Source organism: Aedes aegypti, chromosome 3 (assembly GCF_002204515.2).
Source record: "Aedes aegypti strain LVP_AGWG chromosome 3, AaegL5.0 Primary Assembly, whole genome shotgun sequence".
Classification (NCBI taxonomy): Eukaryota; Metazoa; Arthropoda; class Insecta; order Diptera; family Culicidae; genus Aedes; species Aedes aegypti.
In genome coordinates, this window is record NC_035109.1 from 120,378,119 (window position 1) to 120,404,120 (window position 26,002).

Sequence of the window (26,002 nt, forward strand, 5' to 3'; positions counted from 1 at the left end):
ATAATATATCTAGTTTAAGTTAGGTTAAGTTAATTAACAGCGTTTACTTTTCGCTCTTATAAGCAGGTGAAATCAACTCACTTGTAAAAATTCTGAACTGCTACGGCAAATGAAATGTAATATGTAGTTAACAAAATGCCCAATTTAGTGTTAACATATTAGGATGATAGTGTTTTCTAACACAGAACACTGAAATATAAGAAATGAATGTAATGTTTGTAATGATATTAATAAAGAAAATATGTAATAAGGATCACGAGATGAAAAACAAGGGTGCCATACATCGATAATTTGGGTTGCTAAACATTGCTCTCTAACAAAAGATAAAGCATGTGGTCCAATGAATCACCCTAACAGGTAATATTCAGATGTGCGAGACGAAGATTCTCGTTTCTCCCGAGCGCCGAAAGAGTGTATATGCGATCACCTTTTCGCTCTCGAGATGAGCTAAACTGGTACTTGCGTTTTCGTCGGAGCCCGTCAAGTCCGTCAGTCAGTGAAAAAAGGTTTGATGGTGCAGAAATATGTATGAGAAGTGAAAAATTCGACTTTTTTCTCCTCTGGTTCTTGTGTAGAAAAAGCAGAAGGATATACACGGCAACGCGGAGAAAATTTTACCAATTCTTGTGATATGCATTAGGTTTTTTGAGTTTTTGTTTTGTGCGGGCGTGATCCATTTTTGTGGTTATTGGTAGTGCAGTTCTCGGGGCACTTGCAGTGAAGAGGAAATTTTCGTGGGATACAGCCAAGGAAGAATAGCTATCTCGGGTGAAGTGAAGTGTGAGCCTGCAAAAAGTTAGGCAAAAAAGCAGAGTTTCCCAAGTAGTCCTATCTGGCGTGAATGGAAATTGCGTGAAGAAAAGTTCGAGGCAGGAAGAAAAAAGCGAATCCAGTGTGTGGTTGAGTATTGATTAAGTGTTCCGTCGTCACCTAAACCTCAGCCGAGCGCCTCCAGGATATAAGGCACAACATCCGATTCACCTTCAGCACTGAAAACTGGGATTACAAGGACGGGAAAATGTTTACGGGTACCCTACGTTTGAAAATCTGCGAAGCCTGTGGCCTGCGACCGACGGATTTTCAGACGCGACATACGATGACATTCGGCAGACTCAGCGATCAACTCATCGATCCGTATGTCTCTATAGATGTTGATGAAAAGTTCATAGGTAAATGATCGTCACCTTCCTCAATATCACATCATATAGTATAGCAAATTAGCTTGCAGGGTCCAGTAATTGCATAAGTGAATCTTCTGGAGTTGGTCCCATGTTTTATCCCTTCAATTTACCCTAGGATGATAAAAACAAGTTTGGAAAAATTACAATAAAACATCTTAAATCATCCAAACTGCTGTGAGAATCTGGCTTAAAAGAGGAAAATGCTACTCGGAAAAATGTCTTCCTTTGATATTGACATTTGAAAATCACAGTAGTAGTGTGAAATGAAAATGGCTGCCAGTCAGGAGGAAAATGGGAAATTTATTAGGTGGAACTGGGGCAAGAATTTCCTCGTCATTTGACGAAACACGTCAATTTGACGTGTACGTTGCATGAAAGCACTAAACAGAATTAAAGATGCCAAAAACCAAAACGCCACAAAGAATTCTCATTTGTGCTGCTGCCTGTGCTGTTTCCTACATTACGGCAGTGACACGAAAATGCGTTCAGTGACGAGCTGTGAAGGGAATCGTATGGTCCTGGATTTCCCCAGAGCTCGCCGTGTGTAGTGCCCTTGTGTGCGTGTGAGTGTGTATTTGGAGGAAAAACTCTCCCTCTTCAGGAAAAGTCATTGCTGCTGCCTCTTTAGATTGGAGGAAACAAGCTTGTGTGGTTTGTTGGGTTTATGCGGGAGAACATGATGATTCTTACGCGTGTATGTTTTCTGTGCGTTTGTATGACACCGAATTATAGGTCGCTCTCTCGAATCGCTCGTATAAGCATGCGTTTCAGCGTTGCCAGTCTGAGAAGAGATCGGTGGTCGCATAATTGTTGATAAACAATTGACTGCCACGGGAATCTGAGAAAAAATGGATAAGTGATGCGTTAGAGTATCTACGATAATTAAAGATAATGACCGTGTAAATGATAAGAATGCAATTGAATATACCGTATTGGTTAAAACGATCGTTTCATTTTCAAAATGGTCGACATCATTGGGCTTGTTTGCTTGAAGCATTAATCCATGTTCAATGTTAATCCGTCTCAAATATAACGATTAAGACATGAGTTATTTCAAACGTCATGACATCATAAGCTTTCAGAAATCTCTTTAAAAAACGGTCTTGGTGCAGTACAAATAAATCTTTCAAGCTTCAATCCTTGATCAGCTATCAATGTTCATAAATTATGTTTGATAGCATTTTAAATCTTGAAAAGAGAAGTGAGGGCTGTGACGAATTTAAATTTCCAACAATGATAACTCTTAAACTAATGCATCTATGCTCATCAGGTTGGTTCCGTTCAATAAATATAAGTTGTAATTAATGTTCTTCTAAGCTTTGGTTATCTGTGACGATGGCCAATACAATTTTCTGCAATTTTGCAGTTGCATGCCCATTAGAGTGATGCAAATTTTGAAATTTTAGCTCCCCTATGCTTAAACGATTTTAATTATGGTATGTAGCACCCTCTCAAAGTTTGAAGTGATTCGGAAGAAATTTGACTGTGCACACGCCATTTGAAGTTTATATGGAGATTTCTATGGAAAACGCCAATCTTTTGTGTTCAGCCCTCTATCTCTTTGTCATAATATTTTATAGAAAAGTGAACACACTCATCTCATGTGAAAACTTCCTAGCTACAACTTTGCTGAAGACCACTTTTTGATTTTGCAGCAAAAACATCAAAATTTGCATCAGTCTAATGCCCATGTAATCTACCTGGTACTCAGCCTAATTTTCCTCTTCATAAGCGTACACGTGGGCAGCATAGACTATTTAGACATTACAACTCATATTGATTTTCATTATCACACCAAACGCTGCAAATTGATAATGCTATTCATACGCGGAGTTTCCCAATATTTTGTTCATGGAATTCTCTAAGACCACCTACCATAATTCTTTTAAAGATTCTCTCTTAAACACTTTCAGTATTTTTTCCTAATATCTGGAATTTGCTAAGATTTAGAATTTGCAAATTTTTCGGGAATTATTTTAAAGATTTCTACATAAATCTTGTTAGGGGCTTCAGAATAAGCAGGAGTCAAGAAAACGTCAATGTGCTCCTTAAAGGATTTCGAAGATAGTGATAAATCTCTATAACCCGATATTTAAGGGACCATCGAGCTAGGAATATAGAGCTATAGAAGATTTGTGACACAGCACATCTGAAAACAAGTAATCTATGAAAATAGTCGAATCCAAAAAAATAATATACAGACCTCAAAGAGCATCTGTTTTGACGTTTTTTGTCACTCTGAACATTGATTTAGAATCGAATCTATGACAAAAGGTCGAAGATCAAAAATGGAGGGACTAAAGGTCGAAAATCTATTTTCCAAGAAGGATAAATTTCCCACCAAGCAAATCGTTTTCGACCTTTTGTCCTTTCGTCCTCTTGTCTTTCGACCTTTTGTCCATAAACCTTTAGAATCATAGCTGAAATATAATTTAATACAGGTACACAACTTCGAACCACGATGATTTGGCATCCCTCCGATAAAATAATTTATTATTTCTTTTTAAATACTATGTCTAATGCAAGTGAAAAACTTATAGGCATCTTCTTAGAGTGTAAAATCCTTTGATTTAAAATAAACCCTATGCATAGTCGCCAAATTGGGGGGAGCACTTTTTGCCACCTCATTCATTTCCAGAGGGGCAAAGTATCATTCCTCCCATAACTCTGACAAAAATATATTTTTGTTTAATACCTAACTATATTCAATAAATATTGTTTTGAATTTTTTTGGCAGAATATATTTCACGTATTCTTAATGTGTAGAAATCTCATTAAGCAAATAAAGTATCATTAAGTAAAATCTAAGGATACGGTGGTAGGTCATTTGGCATAAAGTCATTTGGCATAAAGCCGTTTGGCATAAAGTCGTTTGGCAATAAGTCTGAAACCAAGAATTTCTTAAGATGACATTCGTTTTTACGTTTCTATTGAATCTTTCTGATGATAACAGGCTTGTTGTGGAGTTAATTGATATAAAATGTCACTTTATTCAACAATCATATGCTCTTGAATAAATTAAAGCATATTAGGAAAGTTATTGCCAATAGTATTTTATTATTTATCTAGAAATTACCCTTCTTTCAAATGTTAATTCTTCTTTTAAGTTCCGCTATTGGAATAAATTTTTGCACTGAAGATTTTGATATATTTAGTACAAATTTACCCTTCTTTCAAACATTCTATGTTTTTTTTTCTAAATATGATGTAACCCTTGTTATAGGTATAAAAATTGTTGATTTGAAATTTTAATGAATTTCACCTTCTGTATACATAAGCTGTTCTTTGGAGCTATATTTTCAAATATTTTTTTGTTTCCAACTGACAAAAAGGTGGCAATCGATAATATTGATCTGCTCAAGTTACCAGCAAAAAAAGAAATCGATTACTTCAAATACATCGATGGGTTGAGCTACTTTTCCCCCAATGTCGGTTCCACGAATGTCGCCAGTTCCCCGAATAACCCACTTCCCAGATAAGTTTTTGGCATTCATAATTGTCGTAACTTTATACATTTCAGGGTGGGGAACGAGCTTGTCATCTGATATGCACCCTTCTTTGATTTCGATGAGTCTGAGCGCAATTTTTTTTTATGTCTTTTCGTTTTATTATGCCGAAATAATATCTTGTAAACACGTGATCTCCTTTCGAAATATGCTGGAAACATATTATTTCAATCACAAATTATCCCTTCTTTCGATGATAGACAGTGTTTTTAATGTACACTTATAAAATTAAAATTTATATTGAATCGTTCAAAAACTTGCCACAAATGTTTTCTTTCAAAAATGTAATAACAATAACATTTTAAGCGAAAAATAATTTGCTCTCGTATATAGGCTTTTTTTTTGCATTATGCTGCAAATGTAAGAGATTTTAATATTTTGCAAATAAGTTTTCCTTTCTTTTACCAATTTAATTTTCATCAAGTGTTACGTCCAAACTGGGGCATTGTTTGATCTGCAGCGAAATATTCAATGAGCGTTCCCTTTGATAATAACTGCGAATTTTCTTTGCCAATTTACTAATTTCAAATATGTATATCGCAACAAGCTCAACAATGTCACTACATTTTTTGGCTTGGAATAGCTCTGAACAACCACCACGCTTATTTAGAACCTATGAAATTTTTTTGCTATAGGCACGGTGGCGTTTATCTCGGTAAAAGCTTCGAAAATGCCGATATTCATTCTAAGTCAATCATTATGCCAAACTGCTATTAAGCCAAACAACCATTATACCAAACGGCCTTTATGCCAAACGACTATTATTCCAAACGATCTTATGCCAAACGACTTTATGCAAAACGGGGTACAATCAAGGATACAATAAATATAAAATTTCAAATTATAACTATAAATTAATTGGACCTTGTTAAATGATAATTTTACGGTAAGATACTTTAATAACACTATGTATGATATGTTACTATATATTGGGTATTGGGAAGGGGTAGCCTAAGGGAGTTAATTGAACTGTTGACTGGATGAAAGTGCGTGGGGTCGCCAGCCTTTTGTCATGAGAAAACAGCCTTAGTGTCGTCTTCCAAAGGTCTTCAAAGATATTAACTAGCCCTGCTACAACAAACCATCAGGTAGATCATACCATCCCGGTATGATTCTGCAGCCATAGGTAATTCTTGTGCTGATGGTGGCTAAATAATCATCATCATCATCATCATCATTAATTTGACCTTGTTAAATGATATCTTTTTTGGGAAAACGTTTAAAATTGTTTGACAAGGTGAAGTTGTCAAATAGCAATGCTTACAATTTTCGTAATTGCACTAGCACAAAAAAAAATCTTCAAATTCTCGACTAATAAACTTTGTCTCTTCAATCTTTTCCTTTTTTTTATTCTTTATTATTGAGATTTTCAGCCCTAGACTGGTTCATCTCATAATCTTTTCATGAAGCGCCTCTGGAGGCAGCTATGAAAACCGACTTTTATTATAAACTAGTGGTCCCGGCAAACTTCGTCTTGCCATCAAGTAGGCTGTTGAAAAACGCTATGGATCGTCCCATACAAAATGACAGTTCCGATCACGTTCGTTTTTCTGACTTTCCCGATGAAAATCCTGGGACTTCCATACACACAAACACGTCGGAACCCTTGACGACCAAAACTGAGAAAGAATCATTCAAATCCGTTGACCCGTTTGTAAGCCATTTCGTGACATACAAACACCATTCCATTTTTATTTATATAGATAGATAACTAAATAAGCCGAATTTGTTAGGTTCGGGTTCGAAAATTTGATTTTTTTCGGGTCCGGGTTGGGTTTAGAAGGCTTCGAAACTAACGGGTACGGGTTTGAAAAAAGCTGGCTTTGTGTCTGGATTGGTGATCACTGTGAACAGAGTACTTAAAAACTTGGACACTTCTTTATTCATCAGAAACGACGAATTTACCATTTTTTTAAGCTCAGGTTATATTCGTTTTTTTATAACAAAAAGTTTTCGGGTTTCGTGTTGGGTTTGGGTTTGAACAACCACCATTTTTCGGATTCGGGTCGCATCTGGGTTTGGTATGAAGTTATTATTTCGGGTTCGGGTCAGGTCCGGTTTCGAAAATATAAAATAAGTCGAGTACGGGTTTCTAAAATGTAAAATTCGACCACCTAACACGTACCTATAATTCAATATTGATGTACGTAATGAAGGAATTACAGTCAACTCGATATGACTGTAATTCCTTCAGTAAACTTCTGTATGGTTTTTTTTTCCAAATACTCCTCTACGAAACCTTCTTATGATGATACACAATTATAAATATTAGCATGAATTTTATTGATTTACCATAGCATAGTTTCCGTATTTCCATGAAACTTGTTCTGTTTTATTATACAACTATAAGTTAGATCGTCCCTTTTTGATTCAATTGAAAGATTCTTATCTATTCTACAAAGTAAAAAAATGTACATATTATTGCTTAAGCCAATATGGGCACATGCAGTGGTGCGAGAAGTGGGTAGGACAGGAAGAGTACGCACCACAAAAACGATTCGACAAAAACAAAATCAAAACAAGATTAGCAGGAAACTTGAAAAATAAATCAAACTATTTATCATCTGTTCAATACACATACAAACTCGATCAACGTCGTACTTATTCCTATGAAGAATGGAAGACATGATAAGATTTTTCATGGTGCCCCATGCCCAGTGTTGACCAGACTCATTTCCCCGAAATTCGAATTGTGAAGCCATGAACTGTTATAACTGTGCGTTGTATTCCTGAGATGGAGGGGGAGGTGGTTGGGCTTGAGTGTTGCACATGGGATCCGACAGTTTCGATCTCGGTGGGCCGCAATTCAAGTTTCGGTGAAATGATTCACACTCACTCACTCACTCATTTCATTTCATCGAAACTTGAATTGTGGCTCTCTGGGATCAAATTGATCGATTTTGTGTGCAGTACTCAAGCTTAACCATCTGCTTTTCTATCTTATGAGGATAGAGCATGGTTGTAGTAATTCGTGGCTTCGTAGTTCGGAAAATGTTATTTTCGGGGAAATGAGTCTGTTCCGTCCCGACGTCACAAAGAAGCAGTTCGAGAAACGCTGGTAGCAGGCAGCAGCGGAATATTCCATCATCAACATCCTTGCATTGTGCTACCCGTTTTGCAGCATCAAAATAGGGAGCGAAAAATACCCCAAAGGACAATTTGCGTCCCTTTTCTGTTCATTTAATTGCCATCCATCTAGCCAGCTATGTATAGCGTGAACGCATCAACCAAACAGATTGCACCACCACTAGCACAACCTTCAGCATCATCATCATCATCATCGAACCCACTGCAGCATCTTCCAGGCAGTGGAAATTCCCATCATTCCCCACACCGTTGCGCATGCAAGACTTTGTTTACCTGCAACCTATATAAGCAGCTTGCATGCGCAAGAACATCATCAGTTTCGATTCAGTTTCAATCAGTTTCGTTTGAGTTAACATTAGTTTCCTTTCAACCTGTGTAACATAAGCAAGTTAAGAATACAGTAGTTCAAGTGAATCAAATCGCCTTTTCCTCCTCCATCAGTGGAAGCCAAAAACCAGCCTTCCGTGAAGGCTTGAGTCATCAGTAGTCCATTTCAGTCGAGCTATCGGTCCTTGCGCCCTGTTGCACCAAGCAACAGGTTAGCGGACGATCAACAGATCGTTCCGTTCAAGCTCAACAGAGCAAACCCCCGTTGCACGACGCAACATATGGTCCAATCGAGCCGGATCAAGGAGCCAGTTCCTTGAAGGCTGCAACAGCAGCATAGTGTGTCGCCAATCAACAGATTGGGACAATTCCATTCCAATTGCTATCGCCGATAGCAATCAGCTTTCCTACCAAGAGGATTGCTGTTGTTCTTGCCCGGTAGCTCGAGACAAGAGCATAGAGAACATATTCTAGGTTTCCATTGGCGGAGAGGAAACGAAATTGCCAAGCAAGCAAAGTGATAGTGAAGTAGTGAAAGAGTCCAAATCAAGACAAGAAGCGTGCGTGTGAAGTGTGTCCCGAAATGGCCAACGTGAAAAGGCTGTTCGCTGAACGTAGCCTCGTCGAGGCCAAAGTGAAGAAGATTCAGCAGCAGTTAGTGAGAGACAGTAACGATCAACCCAGTTTGGCACATGTGAAGATGTATCAAAGAGAACTCCAGTTCCTCTACAAGCAATACCAACGAGTGAACGGTGAGATCTTGTCCGCAGTCCCAGTCGACAGGTACTCGGATGTGGACAAGGATTATGAGCGCTTCGATGACCTCCACGATGATGCCTGCTTACTGGTGGAAACCTTGTTGCATTCATTCCCGAGCACCAGTGACAGGTATCAGATGTATCATTCACCATCATCCAACTACTTCGCTGCGACCACTGCGCCACGTTGGCGCACCCCACTGATTCGAAGCCGATCACCGAGTCCACCGCCGGAACAGTCCGTTCCGATTTCAGACGTGATGGAGAAGCCAAACACGTCGCCACCGAGAGAACTGTCCCCAGAGCAACTGTTTCCAGATCAAGCCAACGAGTTGAAGGTGAGCCATTTTGCCATCAACCCAATCCATTCCGTGCAGCCACCAAGCGCTGAAACTTCAGCCATGAAGTTGAATCCTGTGTGTGGAGCAGCCCTGGTGCATTCCGAGGGTGATCTCGCCGAGGTCATCAAGAGCAAGTCGGCACCAACGCCGAGTGTCCCGCCTTCTGTTGCTCCAATAGTTCAGAAGTGCCACCGAGAAGAAGAAGCAACACAACGAGAGAAAGTATCAACCCAACGAGCAGGTGTGCCAATCCAACAAGGAGAGGTGCTAACCCAATGTGAGCTACCAAAGCTACCAACCCATGAAGATTCCACCCACCGTGGAAAAGTGCCAAGGAGATGTGTAGAGGTGACAACAGTTGCCTACCAACACAAATCCAACCCTCCAAGCAAGCAGAGTGAGCATCAAGCTAATCCAGCAAATCCGACACTAGCAGCGGATTTCAACGTCGGCAATGAGACAACCAAGTTTGTCGACAGCGAGCGCAACATCCCATCATGTGAAAGCAATCAATCATACGATGATGATCCTGCAGCAATTCATCAAGCGACGAACAGGTTTCCAATTCCAATCAACCAGGTTGGAATCCATCCGAGGCCGACAACATTCGAGAGAGCTACCGGATTTGGTGCGTTGCCGAAGACATTCAGCGTGCCACCCGGTTTCCATCCAACGCCCAGGTTGGCACCGATGCCAACAGAAGTACTTCCAGTGCCCAAGCTAATCCAGTATCCAGCAGTAAGTTCGTTCCATTGCGCAACCGGTTCCTGTCCGGTGCTCCAGCGGATCCCTTGTGTGACTGGATTCCGCTCAATCAACAAAGAGTTCCCAAGTGCGATCGGATTGTGTCTGGTCGCGAAGCGATTCCCATGCAGAACCAGATTCCGTCTAGCGTCGAAGCAATCATCCCGTTTGATCGGATCTCGTGGAACGCCGCAGCGATTCCCATGTGTGGCCGGATCCATTCCGGCACTGAAGTTTTCCTCCAGCCTGACCGAATCCAATTCGGTAGTGCAGCCTTTTCAGCGTGTAGCAAGATTCCAACCAGTGTCGAAGCATCCCAGCTTTGTGACCGAGTTACGTCCGGTACTGAAGCAATCGTCCTGTGAGACCAGACACCAGCTAGTGATTCAGCGATTTCCAGCAGCAAGCGAATTCCATCTGGTGCCCAAGCAGTTCCTGTGTGCGTCCAGAAACCATCCGATCCATCCGTGTATTGTTGGAACCCATCCGATTCCAGAGAAGCCTCCAGATTCGACCGGTATCCCTCCTCCGGTTCCCAAGCTGCTTCGGTCACCAACCGAAATATTTCCAGTGTTCAAGGCGTTCCTGTTGCTGACCGGTATTCCTCCGGTACACAAGCAAACTCCTGCGAGTCTAAAGCCGAATCTGATGTCAGCAGGCATCCCTCCGATAATCAAGCCAATTCCAAAGATGAACGAGATCTGTCCAGCAAAGAAGTCGTTCCCAGAGCCAACCGGAAGCCATCCGGTATCCAGGTGGTTCCAGCATTCAACCACAATTCCACCGATCATGATGTCAATCCTGACGACAGCCGGAATCCGTCCGGTGAGGGAGACAATCCTGATACCCACCGGATCATGTCCGGTGTTGGGAGAAGCGCCGTACCAGAGTTCGATCGAGATGATGCCACCGGTCAAACCGACTAGTGGTTCAAGCACCCTCATATCAACTCAAGGCAGGAGAAACCACCAGATGAATCCACCATGCAATGTCGAGTCAGCGAAGCCATCCCGGAGTGCGTATTCCGTATGCATCCACCCAAGCAACCGAGAGATCATCCAGAGCATAGTAACCGAGGATCGTGAGCAGGAAGTACCACTCAACGAGTACGTCAGTAACATAGTCTTCAAGCAACACCAGCCATCAGATGCGAGTCAATCCTCCAAGCATTCCGCCACCATCAAGTCATCAGCAGAAATTCGTCCAAGAATCAACCAGCGATGTTTATGCCAGCAGTTCTACACTTCATCATTCAATCAACAAGATTCCATCCTTCCCATCGAGGACAACATCAACCTTTCGCTGCAAGAAATTGTTGATATGAGGTCTCAACCGGGGGGAGAATGTTCCGTCCCGACGTCACAAAATTCAGTTCGAGAAACGCTGGTAGCAGGCAGCAGCGGAATATTCCATCATCAACATCCTTGCATTGTGCTACCCGTTTTGCAGCATCAAAATAGCCCAGACAACCAGAATGTACGTATAATGAAATCACCTTTTGCATTATGCGATGCTTATGTGTGCAAAGTTTCACGTATAAGATGTCGTGAAAAGGCCTTATACGTACAAAAGTGGAGGCGATATACGTGCATATTTTATATGATGAAAAATAGCATGCTATGCGAGTGTGCAGATTTTATTGTGAACTAATCTGTACTCTTATGCGACTTTATTTATGATAACAAAATTTATTTGACAGCTGCTACGGATTGATCCGATTTACTTTGTACGAGTATACGGGACGAAACGAAATGTACATATGAACTCATAAAATTGCATTTTATGCGAGAAAACTCATCGAAGAAACGATTTCATCCACCATTTAGTGCGGTTGTGATGCAATTTGTATGAGTAAACGACTTTGTTCGTAAATTGTTATGCGACTTCTGGTTGTCTGGGAGGGAGCGAAAAATACCCCAAAGGACAATTTGCGTCCCTTTTCTGTTCATTTAATTGCCATCCATCTAGCCAGCTATGTATAGCGTGAACGCATCAACCAAACAGATTGCACCACCACTAGCACAACCTTCATCATCATCATCATCATCATCGAACCCACTGCAGCATCTTCCAGGCAGTGGAAATTCCCATCATTCCCCACACCGTTGCGCATGCAAGACTTTGTTTACCTGCAACCTATATAAGCAGCTTTCATGCGCAAGAACATCATCAGTTTCGATTCAGTTTCAATCAGTTTCGTTTGAGTTAACATTAGTTTCCTTTCAACCTGTGTAACATAAGCAAGTTAAGAATACAGTAGTTCAAGTGAATCAAATCGCCTTTTCCTCCTCCATCAGTGGAAGCCAAAAACCAGCCTTCCGTGAAGGCTTGAGTCATCAGTAGTCCATTTCAGTCGAGCTATCGGTCCTTGTGCCCTGTTGCACCAAGCAACAGGTTAGCGGACGATCAACAGATCGTTCCGTTCAAGCTCAACAGAGCAAACCCCCGTTGCACGACGCAACAGAGTCTGAACAACACTGCTCATGCCTAGTGAAGCGTGACATGGTGTGCGCATGATCCCCAAAACATTCTGGCTCGTATGAAGAACGATTTAGAATATCTATAGTGAAAATCTTAGGAAACTAATTGTAAAGCTTGTAACAAGAAACTCCTTTAATCGTATGAATAAGCTTATGTAGCAATCCTCTATGGCATTTCTGAATGAATCAATGGATGGTTTCTTAAAAATATAAACGACAGTATATGTCCTGGGACAATTTTCCTTATTGTTTTCTGTAAGTAATTCATGAGAAGTTTTAGGAACATCCAAAGAGAATTATCATAATATTCTTCAAGAATCTTTGGAAGAAGTTATGAATTAATCTGAAATCACCCTTGATACAATCTATCGAAGCATGCTGAACCTCTTGACGATTGACGAACAATTTCTATAGAACTCCCAGAGTGTCAAGAAATTACTGGCTGATGCAGAATTGCCGTAGAAATTCTCTGGAACAAGTTCTTAGTTAATTCTTGAAAAATCATCGCACATGCAGTTTTTTTTCGAATATTTTTTTAAAATACAGTCGACTCTCCACATCTCGATGTTCAACATCTCGATATCTCTCCCTATGTCGATGATTTTTTCGGTCCCTTCACCCTGCATACATTTTCACCCTCCATATCTCGATATCCTCCTTATCTCGATATCTCCCTATCTCGATGTGATTTTCGTTCCCAATTTTCTCTCCGTATGTCGATATGCTCATTATCAAAGGTTACTAGACTAGATTTTAGAGATTCAAAACAATTTGCGAAGACGAAGTGACATCTGTTTGTTGTTGATTTTCCTGGCAACGGAGTGATTTTCAATCTAGTATTCGTTAAAAATGTGTTCTATGTCTCGATCTTTCCCTATCTCGATGGTCCCTTCGATATCGAGATGTGGAGAGGCGACTGTATTTCCCAAAACATTTCCATACAATCTTCAAAAGTCTACTCAAGTCTCACTACACCAGTAATTACTACAGCAACTTTCCCAATAATTCTTCCAATCATTTCTATACAATTTCTTTCGCGATTCTGTTCAACTTTTTCGAGAAATTCCTTTAGAAAATTCTGCGACATTTGATTCGATTCGATTATTTCAGAAAATTATCTATGTAGTCTTTTAAAACTTCCTCGTAAGTCTAGGAGTTTTTTAGAGGTTCTTGTTCACTAAAAGTGACTTTAGAATTTACACAGGTTTCATCAGAGGTTACTTTAAGATTTTCTTCAGAAATACCTCACGGATTTATTTTGCAGGAGAAAAAAAACTTGGCATTTCCTTGGAGACATTCCAGAACGAGTTCTTCAAATAAAAACTTTCAAGACTTTCTTTAGAAAATCTCATAGAATCAGTGGAGCAATTCCTGTAGAAATCTTAGAAGGAATCTCTGAAGCAATTGCTACCTTCCTTCATATAAATATCTAGTTAAAATCTTATATAGATCCTGAAAGACAATTCAATAGGAAATCCCTAGAAATTCCTGTTGGCATTTCTGGAGAATTGTTGATTAAATTTAAGAAGATTTTCTGACCAGGAATCCTAGAGGATATCCCAGAGAGTCTATGGATTAATCATTGAATAACATTTTATATCCTGCAAATAAAGAATAAAATAATATGGTAATCAGTCCACAGTCCGGGAAGTCTCTCACTTCTGCACCTACGGCAGCCAGTATATATAGCATAGAAATCCAGTAGGTACGAACTAGTAAGATGTACCAGAATAGTAAAGTAGTGTAAAAAGCTTTCTTAAGATAGGTAGATACAACAGTCCTTTCCCCTTTAGAAACTTTCTAATAACTCTTCAAAAAGGTAGTTACGCGTTAAAACAACTCATACAATGAACAACCGGAAATTTATCCAGAAAATTCCATCATTTTATCTTCAAAAAGTGCCTTTTTGTTCATTTCATGGCTACAATAAAGCATTCAAATCTTTGGATATTACTCTCAACATTACATTTGACAACTTCATCAACACTAAAGAACAATTTCATTCAACTCATGATACAGCAATCGCTTCTTAAAAGAACAACTATGTTCACAATACGACAATTTCGTCAGCTCTAAAGAACCATTTAGTTCAACTCAAATTGGCAATTTCACCATACTTTCCACAAACAAATAAAATTGGCAATTTCAACATACTCAGATAAATAAAATTGGCTAACTCGCCACCTCAAAGAAAAACAATAATCGTCAACGCACGTTTCCATGATCCTCGTCGCCACTTTTATATCCTGCAAATAAAGAATAAAATAATATGTTAATCAGTCCACAGTCCGGGAAGTCGCTCACTTCTGCACCTACGGCAGCCAGTATATATATAGCATAGAAATCCAGTAGGTACGAACTAGTAAGATGTACCAGAATAGTAAAGTAGTGTAAAAAGCTTTCTTAAGATAGGTAGATACAACAAACATCTTGGAGGAAGTATCACTTTCGTGGAAAATTTCTCAAGGAATTTTATGATTTTCGAAATAATCTTTGGATAGTTCCATTTCTTTACTCCTGGGGAAAATTCAGACTGAATTTGTGAGGCATCCTAAGCAAAATTTGTAGAGAAATTCCCTAGGAATATTCGTGGAGAAATTCCTTGGGAAATAATAGCTAAATGTACACTTTTAAAAATTTCCGAAGTAATATCTTAACATACCTGAAATAATTTCTGATGAAATTCTTAGGGAAGATCATGAAAATACACATACAGTTTTTTTCTCTGTTCGAATGCGCCACTGCGACCAGTATTTAGATCTATTGTGGCATTACCCGTATCCTTAGTGTATAGTGCATGTCGCATTACTCCATTTCCATTGACAGGTAATGAAGCATCGATTTCTGTACAGTTCTTGTTTTGATTCCTCAGATATTGATGCAAATCGACTGTTCGAGCGTGGAGCTCTAGTTGCCGGCCACCGAAGGTTTTTCTACCCGCTATACTCAATAGCGGCGCACCAAATCACGGGAACGTGAACTTCACTACTACAGCACTTCACCGCGTAGTTAAAATGGCAGTTATCCACCGAAATCGGATCCACAGTTTGCACTAAGTTTCACTGATTGCCGCGAATAATTAGTGCGCGATCTCTTCTCGAGAATGGGATTGATTAATTGCCACCGTTGGCCACAGCCGCAGATATAACTTCGGACATAGATAGAAAATTGAGATTGGTTCTATTTCACTGCACTACTTGTCTTCTTTATTGGGAGCGATCGACGATCGAAGAACAACGCGGGCTTGCTACCGAACGATTCGACTGTATATTTTGCACTGTTCTTTATTGGATTGGGTGTGGGGTTTCATTCTTCTTTGCGGATTGGGTATGGGATTTACAAATTGCTCCTATTACAGTGGTTATGATGTTTGTGGTGACAGTTTGTAAACTAATTCAATGGATTTGATTTCAGTTTGTGGTGGAATTCAGGGTTACTTAAATCTAAGACTATTTACAATTATTTACACATATGTACAATTGCATACAATTGATCAGCGTACTGATCATTCCGGCCACCTTGAAACGGCCACACTGTTTCAACTCTCTCAGCATGCTTCCTCTCTCACTACTCTCTTCGAAATCGGCTGACTTCGGATGGCGAACACGTTGAGCTTCGTCGCGCTGTCGGATCTCATTAATCAGTTGGATGTTGCCTGAATGGGCTCATTCAGCAGATGGCGAACGGGATGCGAACGAGAGCGGCAAGTTGATGAGATGACGAGAGCAGAAAGGTTCTGTAAAAAAAGAGACCCGGTAGAACGAACAGGGACTGGTAAAATGGTTGGAACGCTAATCACCTGTTAGCTATTCAAACATGCGTTGAGACAGTTTCGGACTGCTCTACCGATCTTTGAAGAATCTGCTCACGGTTTGGTTGATTGCTGATCTTCTTCGGTTTGAATTGGCAGGAGGGCCACCTTGGCCACTGGGCGTACGACGTTCTCCGCGGTAGCTGTCTTCAGACTGACTACACGGACGATTCCATCCTTGCCTGGGTGAAGCTTTGTAATGCGGCCTAAAGGCCACTGCGCGGGCGAAAGGTTTTCCTCCTTGATGACCACAATCCGTCCCAAATGAATGTTTACCGGAGACTTGCATCCTTTGTTGGCACGTGCTTGAAGCTGGGCGAGGTATTCCGGATACCACCTGGTCCAGATACGCTGAAGCTGTTTCGTTGTACGCTGCCAGTTATCCAGACGGTTGTCAGGAATATTGGTAACATCAGCTTCCGGAACTGCTTGTAGGTTCGAGCCAACGAGAAAGTGCCCAGGTGTGAGCGCTTCGAGGTCGGTGGATTCTGTTGGGATCGGAGTTAGTGGACGGGAATTCAGACACATTTCGATTTGTGCCAGCAGGGTTGTCATGTCTTCCCAGCTGAGGGACGTCTGACCGACTTCTCGGAGAAGATGATGCTTGCACGATTTCACCGCCGCCTCCCATAATCCTCCGAAATGTGGGGCACGTGGCGGAATAAACTTCCACTGGATTTCCTGGTCTGCACACCAACGGATGATTGCCTCACGATCGCTGTTGTTGATCTTCAGCATTTCATAAAGACGGTGCAACGAATTTGCTGCACCCTTGAATGCGGTTCCGTTATCGGAGTGGAGCTCCTGGATACGGCCGCGGCGAGCGATGAAGCGACGTAGAGCGGATAAAAATGCTGGCGTGGACAGGTCGGAAACCAGTTCAATATGCACTGCTCTTGTGGAGAAGCACACAAAAATGGCTATGTAAGCCTTGGTCGGCGATCGGTTTCGAACGGGAGACTTGAGGTACACTGGGCCACAGTAATCCACTCCAGAAATGGAAAACGGGAGCGCCGGTGTGACACGTGATATCGGCAAATCTGCAGTGCTTTGCTGGATGAGGTTCGGCTTTATGCGGAAGCACTTGACGCAACGATGGTAGGTCGAACGAGTCAGATCTCTCCCTCCAAGGATCCAATACCTTTGCCGCAACGTGGATAACATCAGTTGGGGACCCGCATGGAGGAGAGTTTTATGATAGTGATCGGCAAGCAAGCGGGAAAATTGATGTTGGGCTGACAAGATTATGGGATGTTTGCTTGCTTCTGATGCATTAGCGTTGTCAAGCCGGCCTCCAACGCGAAGGATGCCGTCATCGCTTAGACGCGGCTTCAACCATTTTAGCGGTGCGCCTTTCACGACACCGGTGGCATGTAGCTCGGATAGTTCTTCCGAAAAGGTTTGTTGTTGTGCTAAACGAGCTAGGGCTTGGTCGGACTTCATCAGATCTACCGTGGTTAGAATAAGCGATCTGTCTTCGGTAGACTGCTGTACTACGGCTTGGAGGGAACGGATGTACTTGATGCAGTACGCAACCACACGACGAAGTTTGGTGTACGTGGAGAAGCGTGAAAACAGATGATCGGCAAACTGGACTCCTTCACTCTCCAACGATACCAGCGTAACCTTGCGTGCTTCTTCAGCGACTAACGAAGACTCTTCTTGTGGGATGCTTGCATCGGGCCAATGACTGGGAGATTGTGAGAGCCATGCCGGACCGTTCCACCATCGAGATTGGTTTGGCAGTTCGGTTGGCATCAGGCCTCGGGATAGTTCATCGGCAGGATTGTCTATTCCGGGAACATGTTTCCAGGAATGTCCTTCTGTGTTTGATTGGATCGTTGATACTCGATTTGCCACGAAAGTTTTCCAACGATTCGGGGCGGAATTGAGCCATTGCAGAACGGTGGTTGAATCTGTCCAGAAGAAGACATCAGCTGCTGTGCGTAATGATTGTTCAACCTTCTGGAACAGTCTGGTAGACAGGACGGCTGCGCTGAGTTCTAGGCGAGCGATGGAATGCTTGGTGGCGAGAGGTGCGACTTTCGACTTGGACGTGAGCAGTCTCACTGTTATACGATCATCGCCTTCGGAACGAACGTAGCAACAGGCACCGTAGGCCAACTCTGACGCATCGGAAAAGAAGTGTAGCTGAATATTGGGTGTACCGGCAAAGGAAACGAATCGAGGAATCCGAAGTTCGGAGAGAATATCCAACGTGGCGTGGTATTTCTTCCATTCTTCCTGCAATTTGGGTGGAAGTGGTCTGTCCCACTCGTAGGGATGATTGCCCTCGGTCTTCAGCTTCCAAAGCCGCTGCATAAACATCTTGGCGGTAGCTATCACAGGGCCGACGAGGCCCAACGGATCGAATATTCTGGCGATGTACGAAATAATCTTGCGTTTGGTTAGGATCGGTGCTGGAAGTGGCATTTCGACGTTGAAACGTAGCATGTCCGTCCTTGTGTCCCAAACAAGTCCCAATGTTGAGACGGATTGATCGTCTTGCAGATCATGGAGTGGTTTAATTGCCAGATCCTCGGTTGGTACTTCGGCCAGTGCATCTGGTTCGTTGGAGGCCCACTTTCTCAACGGGAATCCAGCGGATGCAAGCATATTGGTGATTTGTCAACGTTTCTTGATGGCAGCTTCCACATTGTCTGCTCCGGAGAGCAAATCATCGACGTAGAAGTCTTCAACGACGGCTTGAACGGCATCTGGATACTTATCTCCTTCATCCTGGGCCAACTGCAGCAGGGTTCGAGTGGCCAGGTATGGAGCAGCTGCGGTACCGTATGTGACGGTGAGAAGTTCGTAGGTAGCGAGCGGCTCGGATGGATTTCGACGAAACAGGATACGCAGAAAATGCTGATCGACGGAATGATGGAGGACTTGTCGATACATTTTCTCCACATCTGCCACAAATGCGACTACGTGGAAACGGAAGCGAATGATGGTATTGACTAAAGGCTGTTGCACAACTGGACCGAACGAGGAGTGTATCGTTCAGAGACACAGCGGAAGATGTCTTGCAGGACGCGTCGAACACTACGCGTACCTTGGTGGTGGTGCTGCTCTCCTTAAACACTGGATGGTGGGGCAGGTAACAGTGGGGCACATCGTCGTCAACAACATCGAGTTTGCGCATGTGACCGAGGTGAAGGTATTCGTCGATGAACTCGTGGTAGGTTTGCTTTAAGGCGGAATCTTTCTCAAGGCGTCTCTCGAGGCTGTAGAAGCGGCGAGTGGCAATTGTTCGAGAGTCGCCGAGGGTGACTTGCGGATCTTCGGACCGAGGAAGGCGTACGACGTACCTTCCGGAGTGAGTTCGGGTGGTAGTATTGGCATAAATTTCTTCGCATCGTTTTTCCTCAGTGGAATACGTAGGGCCATGATCGACGGCTTCGAGTTCCCAGAATCTCTGAAGCGCTGTTTCTAGAGATCGATCGACTGTCGACAGGTAGCACACCGGTGGTGCAATGGAGGAGTTAATGGCAGTTTTTCCAGAGACTGTCCATCCGAAAAGGGTGTCAACCAAGAAAGGTAGACCGTCACCGAGTGACAGACGGTTACCTGTGTGGATTTCATGGTAACATTCACCGCCGATGATAATGTCGATCATGCCCGGAACATTAAAGTTCGGATCTGCTAGTGGAAGCTTTGGTATGTTCCATGATGCAGTATTAATAGCGATAGTGGGTAGATTGGCAGTAGGCTTCTTCATGATTAGGAATTCGAGAGTGGTGGAAAAGGGTTTAGATTGGGATTTGATCGTTGCGGAGATCTGCCGCTTGATCTGCTTCATTGATTCTCCGATTCCAGCAACTGCAATATCTACGACGGCTTGACGGGTGGCAAGAGCATTTGCCAGCTTCTTGGTGATGAAGTTTGACATCGCAGCGGAATCAAGAAGTGCTCGGGCGGTGATTTCTTTGCCGTGCTTGTCGACTATGGAGAGAACAACCGTTTCCAATAGGACCGTGCTTCTACTTGATTGAACGGATAGATTCACTTCGGGTGGATTCGACGATCCAGCGGTCCCAACGTTCGCTGACGTGGATGGAATTGGTTGCTGCATAGACGTGTTCGACGAGCCGGCAGGGTTCGGCGTGGATCTTGCTGGTGCAACTTGGTCGTGCAATAACGTATGGTGCTTGGCGTGGCACGTTCTGCACGAAAACTTCGACTTACACACCTTCGCTTGATGGTTTGGGCGGAAGCAGTTCCAACATAAACTTCGCTGTGAAACCAACTCTCGACGTTGCAAGACTGGCATATTGGCAAACGTCGGACATTGGAACAGCTGGTGCTTTTGTGGGCAAGCATGGCATTGTGGAACGTTGGATTTGGGTTCGTTGGTAGCACTGTTGACGATGGACTTGACTGTGGAGGATTTCTTCGGAGCTGGGCCGGCCACCTTGATGCTGGGCCCTTGGGAACGATACTGCAGATCACTAGAGACGGACTTCAGCATCCGGACTTGTTGCGTGAGGAACTCGATCAGTTCATCATACTTGACTTCGTCTTTCTGTCGAGTTTCCTGCTCCCAGGCACGCAACGTGTAGGAATCGAGCTTGTTGCAGAGAATGAACGTGAGCGGGGTGTCCCAATGCTGAATTGGTTCACCAAGTTTCGCTAAAGCCTTCACGTGTCGTTGGAAGTCGTCCACCAGAGTGTTCAGCTCCTGCGCCGACTCACGCTTCATCGATGGCAGTTCGAATAATCGCCGAAACAACTCCTTCCGCAAAAACCGCTTGTTGTCGTATCTCTTCATGAGCGCATCCCAGGTTGGTGCGTAGTTGTCCGCTTGGATATCGACACTCTCAAACGGCTTCCTGGCATCTCCTTCTAAAGACTGCAGCAGATATTGCAACTTGTTCACCATAGGAATGTCATCGTTGCCATGGATCATGGATAGAAAATTATCCCGGAACGAAATCCAGCGCGATTCGTCTCCAGAGAACTTTGGCAGGTCGATTTTCGGCAAACGATGATGGAATCCAGTCACGTTATGAAGCGGCGCTAGTGTTGATGACGTCATCGTTGAATTAAGAAGCGGATGATTCCGCTCCGTGGGTCGCTTGGCGAGAAGAAAGCCCTTCATCTTGCAGAACCGGTTCTCAAACTCATTCCGCATCGCCATGTGGTGTTCGAAGTTTTCCTCATCATCTAGCTTCTCGATTTCGGACTGGATATGCAGAAACTCCTTGTTGGTTCTGTTCAGCGTTTCCAGCCGCACGACGACTTCACCAGAATCCCTTTCGTGGTCGTATTCGCTAATGAACCTTTCCACCACATCTCGCGTTGCCAATACCCGTTTGAGAATCAGCTTATCCTCCGCCAACTTCTTGTCCTTCTTGCCCGTCATCACTTACTACCACCACGAATCACTTGACTGCGCGAACCGAAACGTGAACAACACAAAATCGCACGAATAACTCCTTCCCGTCGCGTTGTGCTGCTCGTACGCGAACGACGGAAACACCACGGATAATCGAACGTGTATCTCCTTCCCGTCGCGTCACGTGATGCTTCTACGCGAACACGGAACGAACGACCGATAGAGAACACGTAAAATCGTAACGATTAATCCTTCCCGACGCGGTTACGTGTCTCCTTAAACGATTCGCGGATCCGCTAAAACGCCACCGCGCAATCGTAGGAAATTGAAAATCAATTAAAAACTAAAGGATTTATTTGGGTTTGCCACCGAACCAACAAATGTGTGCGACACTGTATAGCGCACCTAAGGCAATTATCAAACAGGCTAATTGGGTGAGCCTATATTCCACCGCATATGATTTTGCCAAACTTCTACGTGCGCTAATTCTACATACAAACGATTCGATCGTTCTTCGCCTAGCAATACAAGCATGCAACGTTACACGTTATTCCTCACACAGTACGTACTATGGGCTTCTGTACTGGGGGCAAAGGTTGGCGCCGATCGTGTGTGCAGCAATTTGCTGATCAATAGAGATAGCTTGAATGGCCTACCTTCTGTGGTCAACGTCCTCTGACCACTTACCACAATGGCGAATACCACCAATTCGCGCGTCGATTTGGGCTTGGATGCTTCCTCCGATCCGGTTCGAAGGACCAATGTTCGAGCGTGGAGCTCTAATTGCCGGCCACCGGAGGTTTTTCTACCCGCTATATTCAATAGCGGCGCACCAAATCACGGGATCGTGAAATTCACCACTACAGCACTTCACCGCGTAGTTTTAGTGGCGGTTATCCACCGAAATCGGATCCACAGTTTGCACTAAATTTCACTGATTGTCGCAAATAATTAGTGCGCGATCTCTTCTCGAGAATGGGTTGATGATTGCCACCGTTGGCCACAGCCGAAGATATGTTTTCGGAATCGAGAGAGAAATTGTGGTTTAATTGCACTGCACTGTACTTCAATTTATTGCGCGGAAGAACGGACGAGGGAAAATAATACACGCTACCGGTCGCTTTGGTTGTCTATTTTGTACTATTTCTTGATGCTGAGTATTGGGTATGTTACGTAACAATTTGCATTTGATTGAATGGGTACGGTGGTGTGTAGTGTGTTAACAATTTGCCTTTACAGTGGGTCATACAATTATGGTGACGGGTTGATTGTTTCAAATTCAGGGTCGTTTTTGAATTCAAAGAACTTAACTCTAGAACTATTTATAACTATTTACAATTATATACATTTGATCAGCATACTGATCAAGGTCCCGCTATTTACACCCTTCATAGAAATTTACATCTCAGCGAAGGCGCGCCTCTCTTTACTACTGATATTTGACCATGCAACGGAACTCTAATCCCGTCCTTGTTTCGCTTTTAGTTTAGTCCTAGAAAAATACTAGAAAAAAGGGGCTTTATGCTAGCAGCAAAACCGAATCAAGCTAGAAAATTTGTTTAGTAATCAGAATTCACGTGAGTCCTTGAATTGCCAGAACTTTCAGTCCTTGTTCAGTTAATACTCATGATTGTTATCCTGGCTTCAAGTGTAGTCTCGGGACTGACCAACTCCGAGTCTTTAACCATCTGCTAGGTAAAATAGATTAACTTTCAGAAGCTGTTACCAGTAACAAGGACTTTGCTCCGCGAATCCTTGAATTACCAGAAAATAAAACCCTAGCCAGACAAACAAGATGAGACTAGGATTCAAATTGGTAGATCTTACCCCGTAACGCACCACGAAAAGGTGATCTACCCACGTTACACATACAGTAATACAAGCAGTAATACTTGTCGTAATATCACGAGGAATTTTAAAAAAGACTAAAATCTTAGAGCAATATCTGCTCTGAGTTGGTATATATAATCAAAATCAAACTTTTATTTCCTGGCTCCTATTAGGTTTCGTTTTGTCTGCTTGCTTCCTGTTCGGGCTCTTTGCGGCCGCTTGGATTCCTTTTAGGTATATTTTTTTAGGCAACAGAGTAGACAGTCAACAGGGTAGACAGTCGCAGCTTTGAAAAAACGGAAAGAGTCCTTGGTTTTATGGTACCCTTTGCGTTTGATCCCCTTAAATGTAGTTACTATTAATTTTCAGTTTCGGAATCCATAGGGTTAATATTTTTCTTAGCTTCACTGTGCACAATATATTTGCCAAACTCTGTCCTACCCATGGTTTTGAACGTGGACGCTCCTCTGGGCACATGTGTGCCAGTAGTTGTGTTAGTGGTCCATTTTAATACATCTATTAAAAAAATCTGTCTGTTGATCCGTTACTGGATCGCGACGGTGACTACTGGTGTAAGAGAACTTTTTTTGTAAAAACTTAATTATTTATATGAATTTTGGGTTGAATATGCGATATTGGTTGAATTATTCGACAAAAAATGTCGTTTTCATAAAAAAAAACTTATGTTTTATTCCACTGTTTAAACTATTGGTACATGCGCAATCATTGGTACCAGCATCCAAACCTTTAAATTCCTAGTATAAATCTATGGAATTAGTATGCCATTAAGAATCCGACCAGACATTTCTCTAGGGATATTTCCAAGAGGATTTTGGAATTTCCTTACGACATTACAATAAGTACTAATGTTCGTATGTACTGTATGCCTAAGGACTTCCTGCAAAAGTTTCTTCTGAGATACCGTTACGCTTGGGCCTACTTCCTCCCTCCCCCTAGAGCGTTACGAAATTTGTGGACGGTACCTAACGGACTTTCAATGGGTGCTGATGTTCGAGGTCAAGTGGAGTAACAAAATCTGATCGGTATACAGTATCTTCATGATTCCCTCACGATATTCAAATAAAGAAGTGATCCTATTAGCAAGGAATGCTTCCAATAAATAAATGTAAAAGAGCTCATAGACCAGTAAAGTAAGGTGGGGCAAAAGTTCGACCTTAGTGGTATAATCAAAGTTTCCAGAAAAACAATAGCAGTTGAAACAAAACAAATACTATATAGCGAACCTTCAACATATTGGCAATAATTTTGCTGAACATACTTGTATAAAAATATTTACTCATTTTTAAATATAACAGTTTTGGGGCAAGAGTTCGAATCTAGCATGGGGCAAAAGTTCGCTGGCTAAAACACAGCATATCGATACTTTTATGACAGGCATACCTCACACCAGCCGTGAACTTAAGTTTGCTGAAAAATACACACTAAATTGTCATTAAAAAATTGCCCAGAACAGGGATAATTGTATTATACTGAAAAATAGCAGTTGTTCGCAAAACCTACAATTTGGAAACCTAAAATTTGGTGACATTTTTCGCACGATCAGACAAATTTTGATAAATTTGAAGATAATATGTGGATTTTAGGAAATTTGCATTTTTTTTACTTTACTCTAAGCATAATAGACATAACGCCAATATTTATAACAAACAAACAACAAAAAATGAAACGTCTACTCTTAGATCAGTTAATTCAATCATTTGAATGGCTCATTTAGTTTAGTTTGGCAACCTTTAGACTATTATTGGTGTTGCTCAGAACTATACTAAGAGAAATTTCGTCAAAAGAGTAAATACTACACGAGGAACAATTTTGCACTTCTCTCTTCGGTTCTCTTGCTCACACATTCACTCACACAGTATCGCTTTCACGATGTTGCTTACTTTGCTGCACGATTTTCCGCTTGTCGTTATTTTCTCGTGCGTCCTTCACCCCCTTTTGACAAATTTCCAAAATATACACAACATGTCCCTTGTGCTAGCGTGCAGCCAGCAGAAGTATAAACTACTATTGGGCTTGCTCTGTCGCCGTGTGAATGCCGCTTGAATAGCTGGGACGCGTTTCGAAACTTGTTGGACCAGGAAGGTACTTGTGGCTGTGCCTCCTCGTCGTCGTGCTAATAATGCACATTTCTGTATCTCGCCTGGCTGATTGTTGGAGGCCTAGACTTGCACCAATTAAAAAGACATGAAGGTGGGCCATGCCGCTGTCAAATTAGCACATCGTTTCAATGATGCTTTTCTCTTACAGTACTGACTGGAACGGCACTTCCTTTCCGTAGTATAGCATAAACGAAGGGAATTCATTGCAAAAGTTCTGCAGAACAGAAATTACGAATCCTCTTTGAATGTTCACGCTTGGCAAGCTGACAGAGCTACTTCTCGTAATCCGGGGTATCATTGATCAGCGGGGTAACATTGATCGGAATGACCCATCTCGTAAAAAGTTCATGTCATAATTTATTGATCAAATATTTCCAAAGCATAAATTGCGCTTCTCCTTCTTATATTCATAAACTAATGAAAATTAAAATGATTTCGAAAATTGCATTTACTTAATTTAATTTAAAAACTATTTG

The 26,002-nt window shown here is 42.3% G+C and overlaps 1 protein-coding gene across 6 annotated transcripts in view; it reads left to right on the forward strand.

The window, feature by feature from the left end:
- The window catches only part of LOC5566886 (protein kinase C), an 81,416-nt gene that overhangs the window by 12,094 nt on the left and 43,320 nt on the right, over positions 1-26,002 (forward strand). The window contains exons 1-2 of one of the 6 annotated variants that reach the window (XM_021853366.1): positions 388-526; positions 641-1,169. In XM_021853366.1, the coding sequence (XP_021709058.1) occupies positions 1,019-1,169 (151 nt within the window). In that variant the 5' untranslated portion in view covers positions 388-526; positions 641-1,018. Of the gene's footprint in view, positions 1-385; positions 1,170-26,002 lie in introns of those variants that run through there. The other 5 variants (XM_021853364.1, XM_021853365.1, XM_021853367.1 and 2 more) reach the window with 5 other exon arrangements.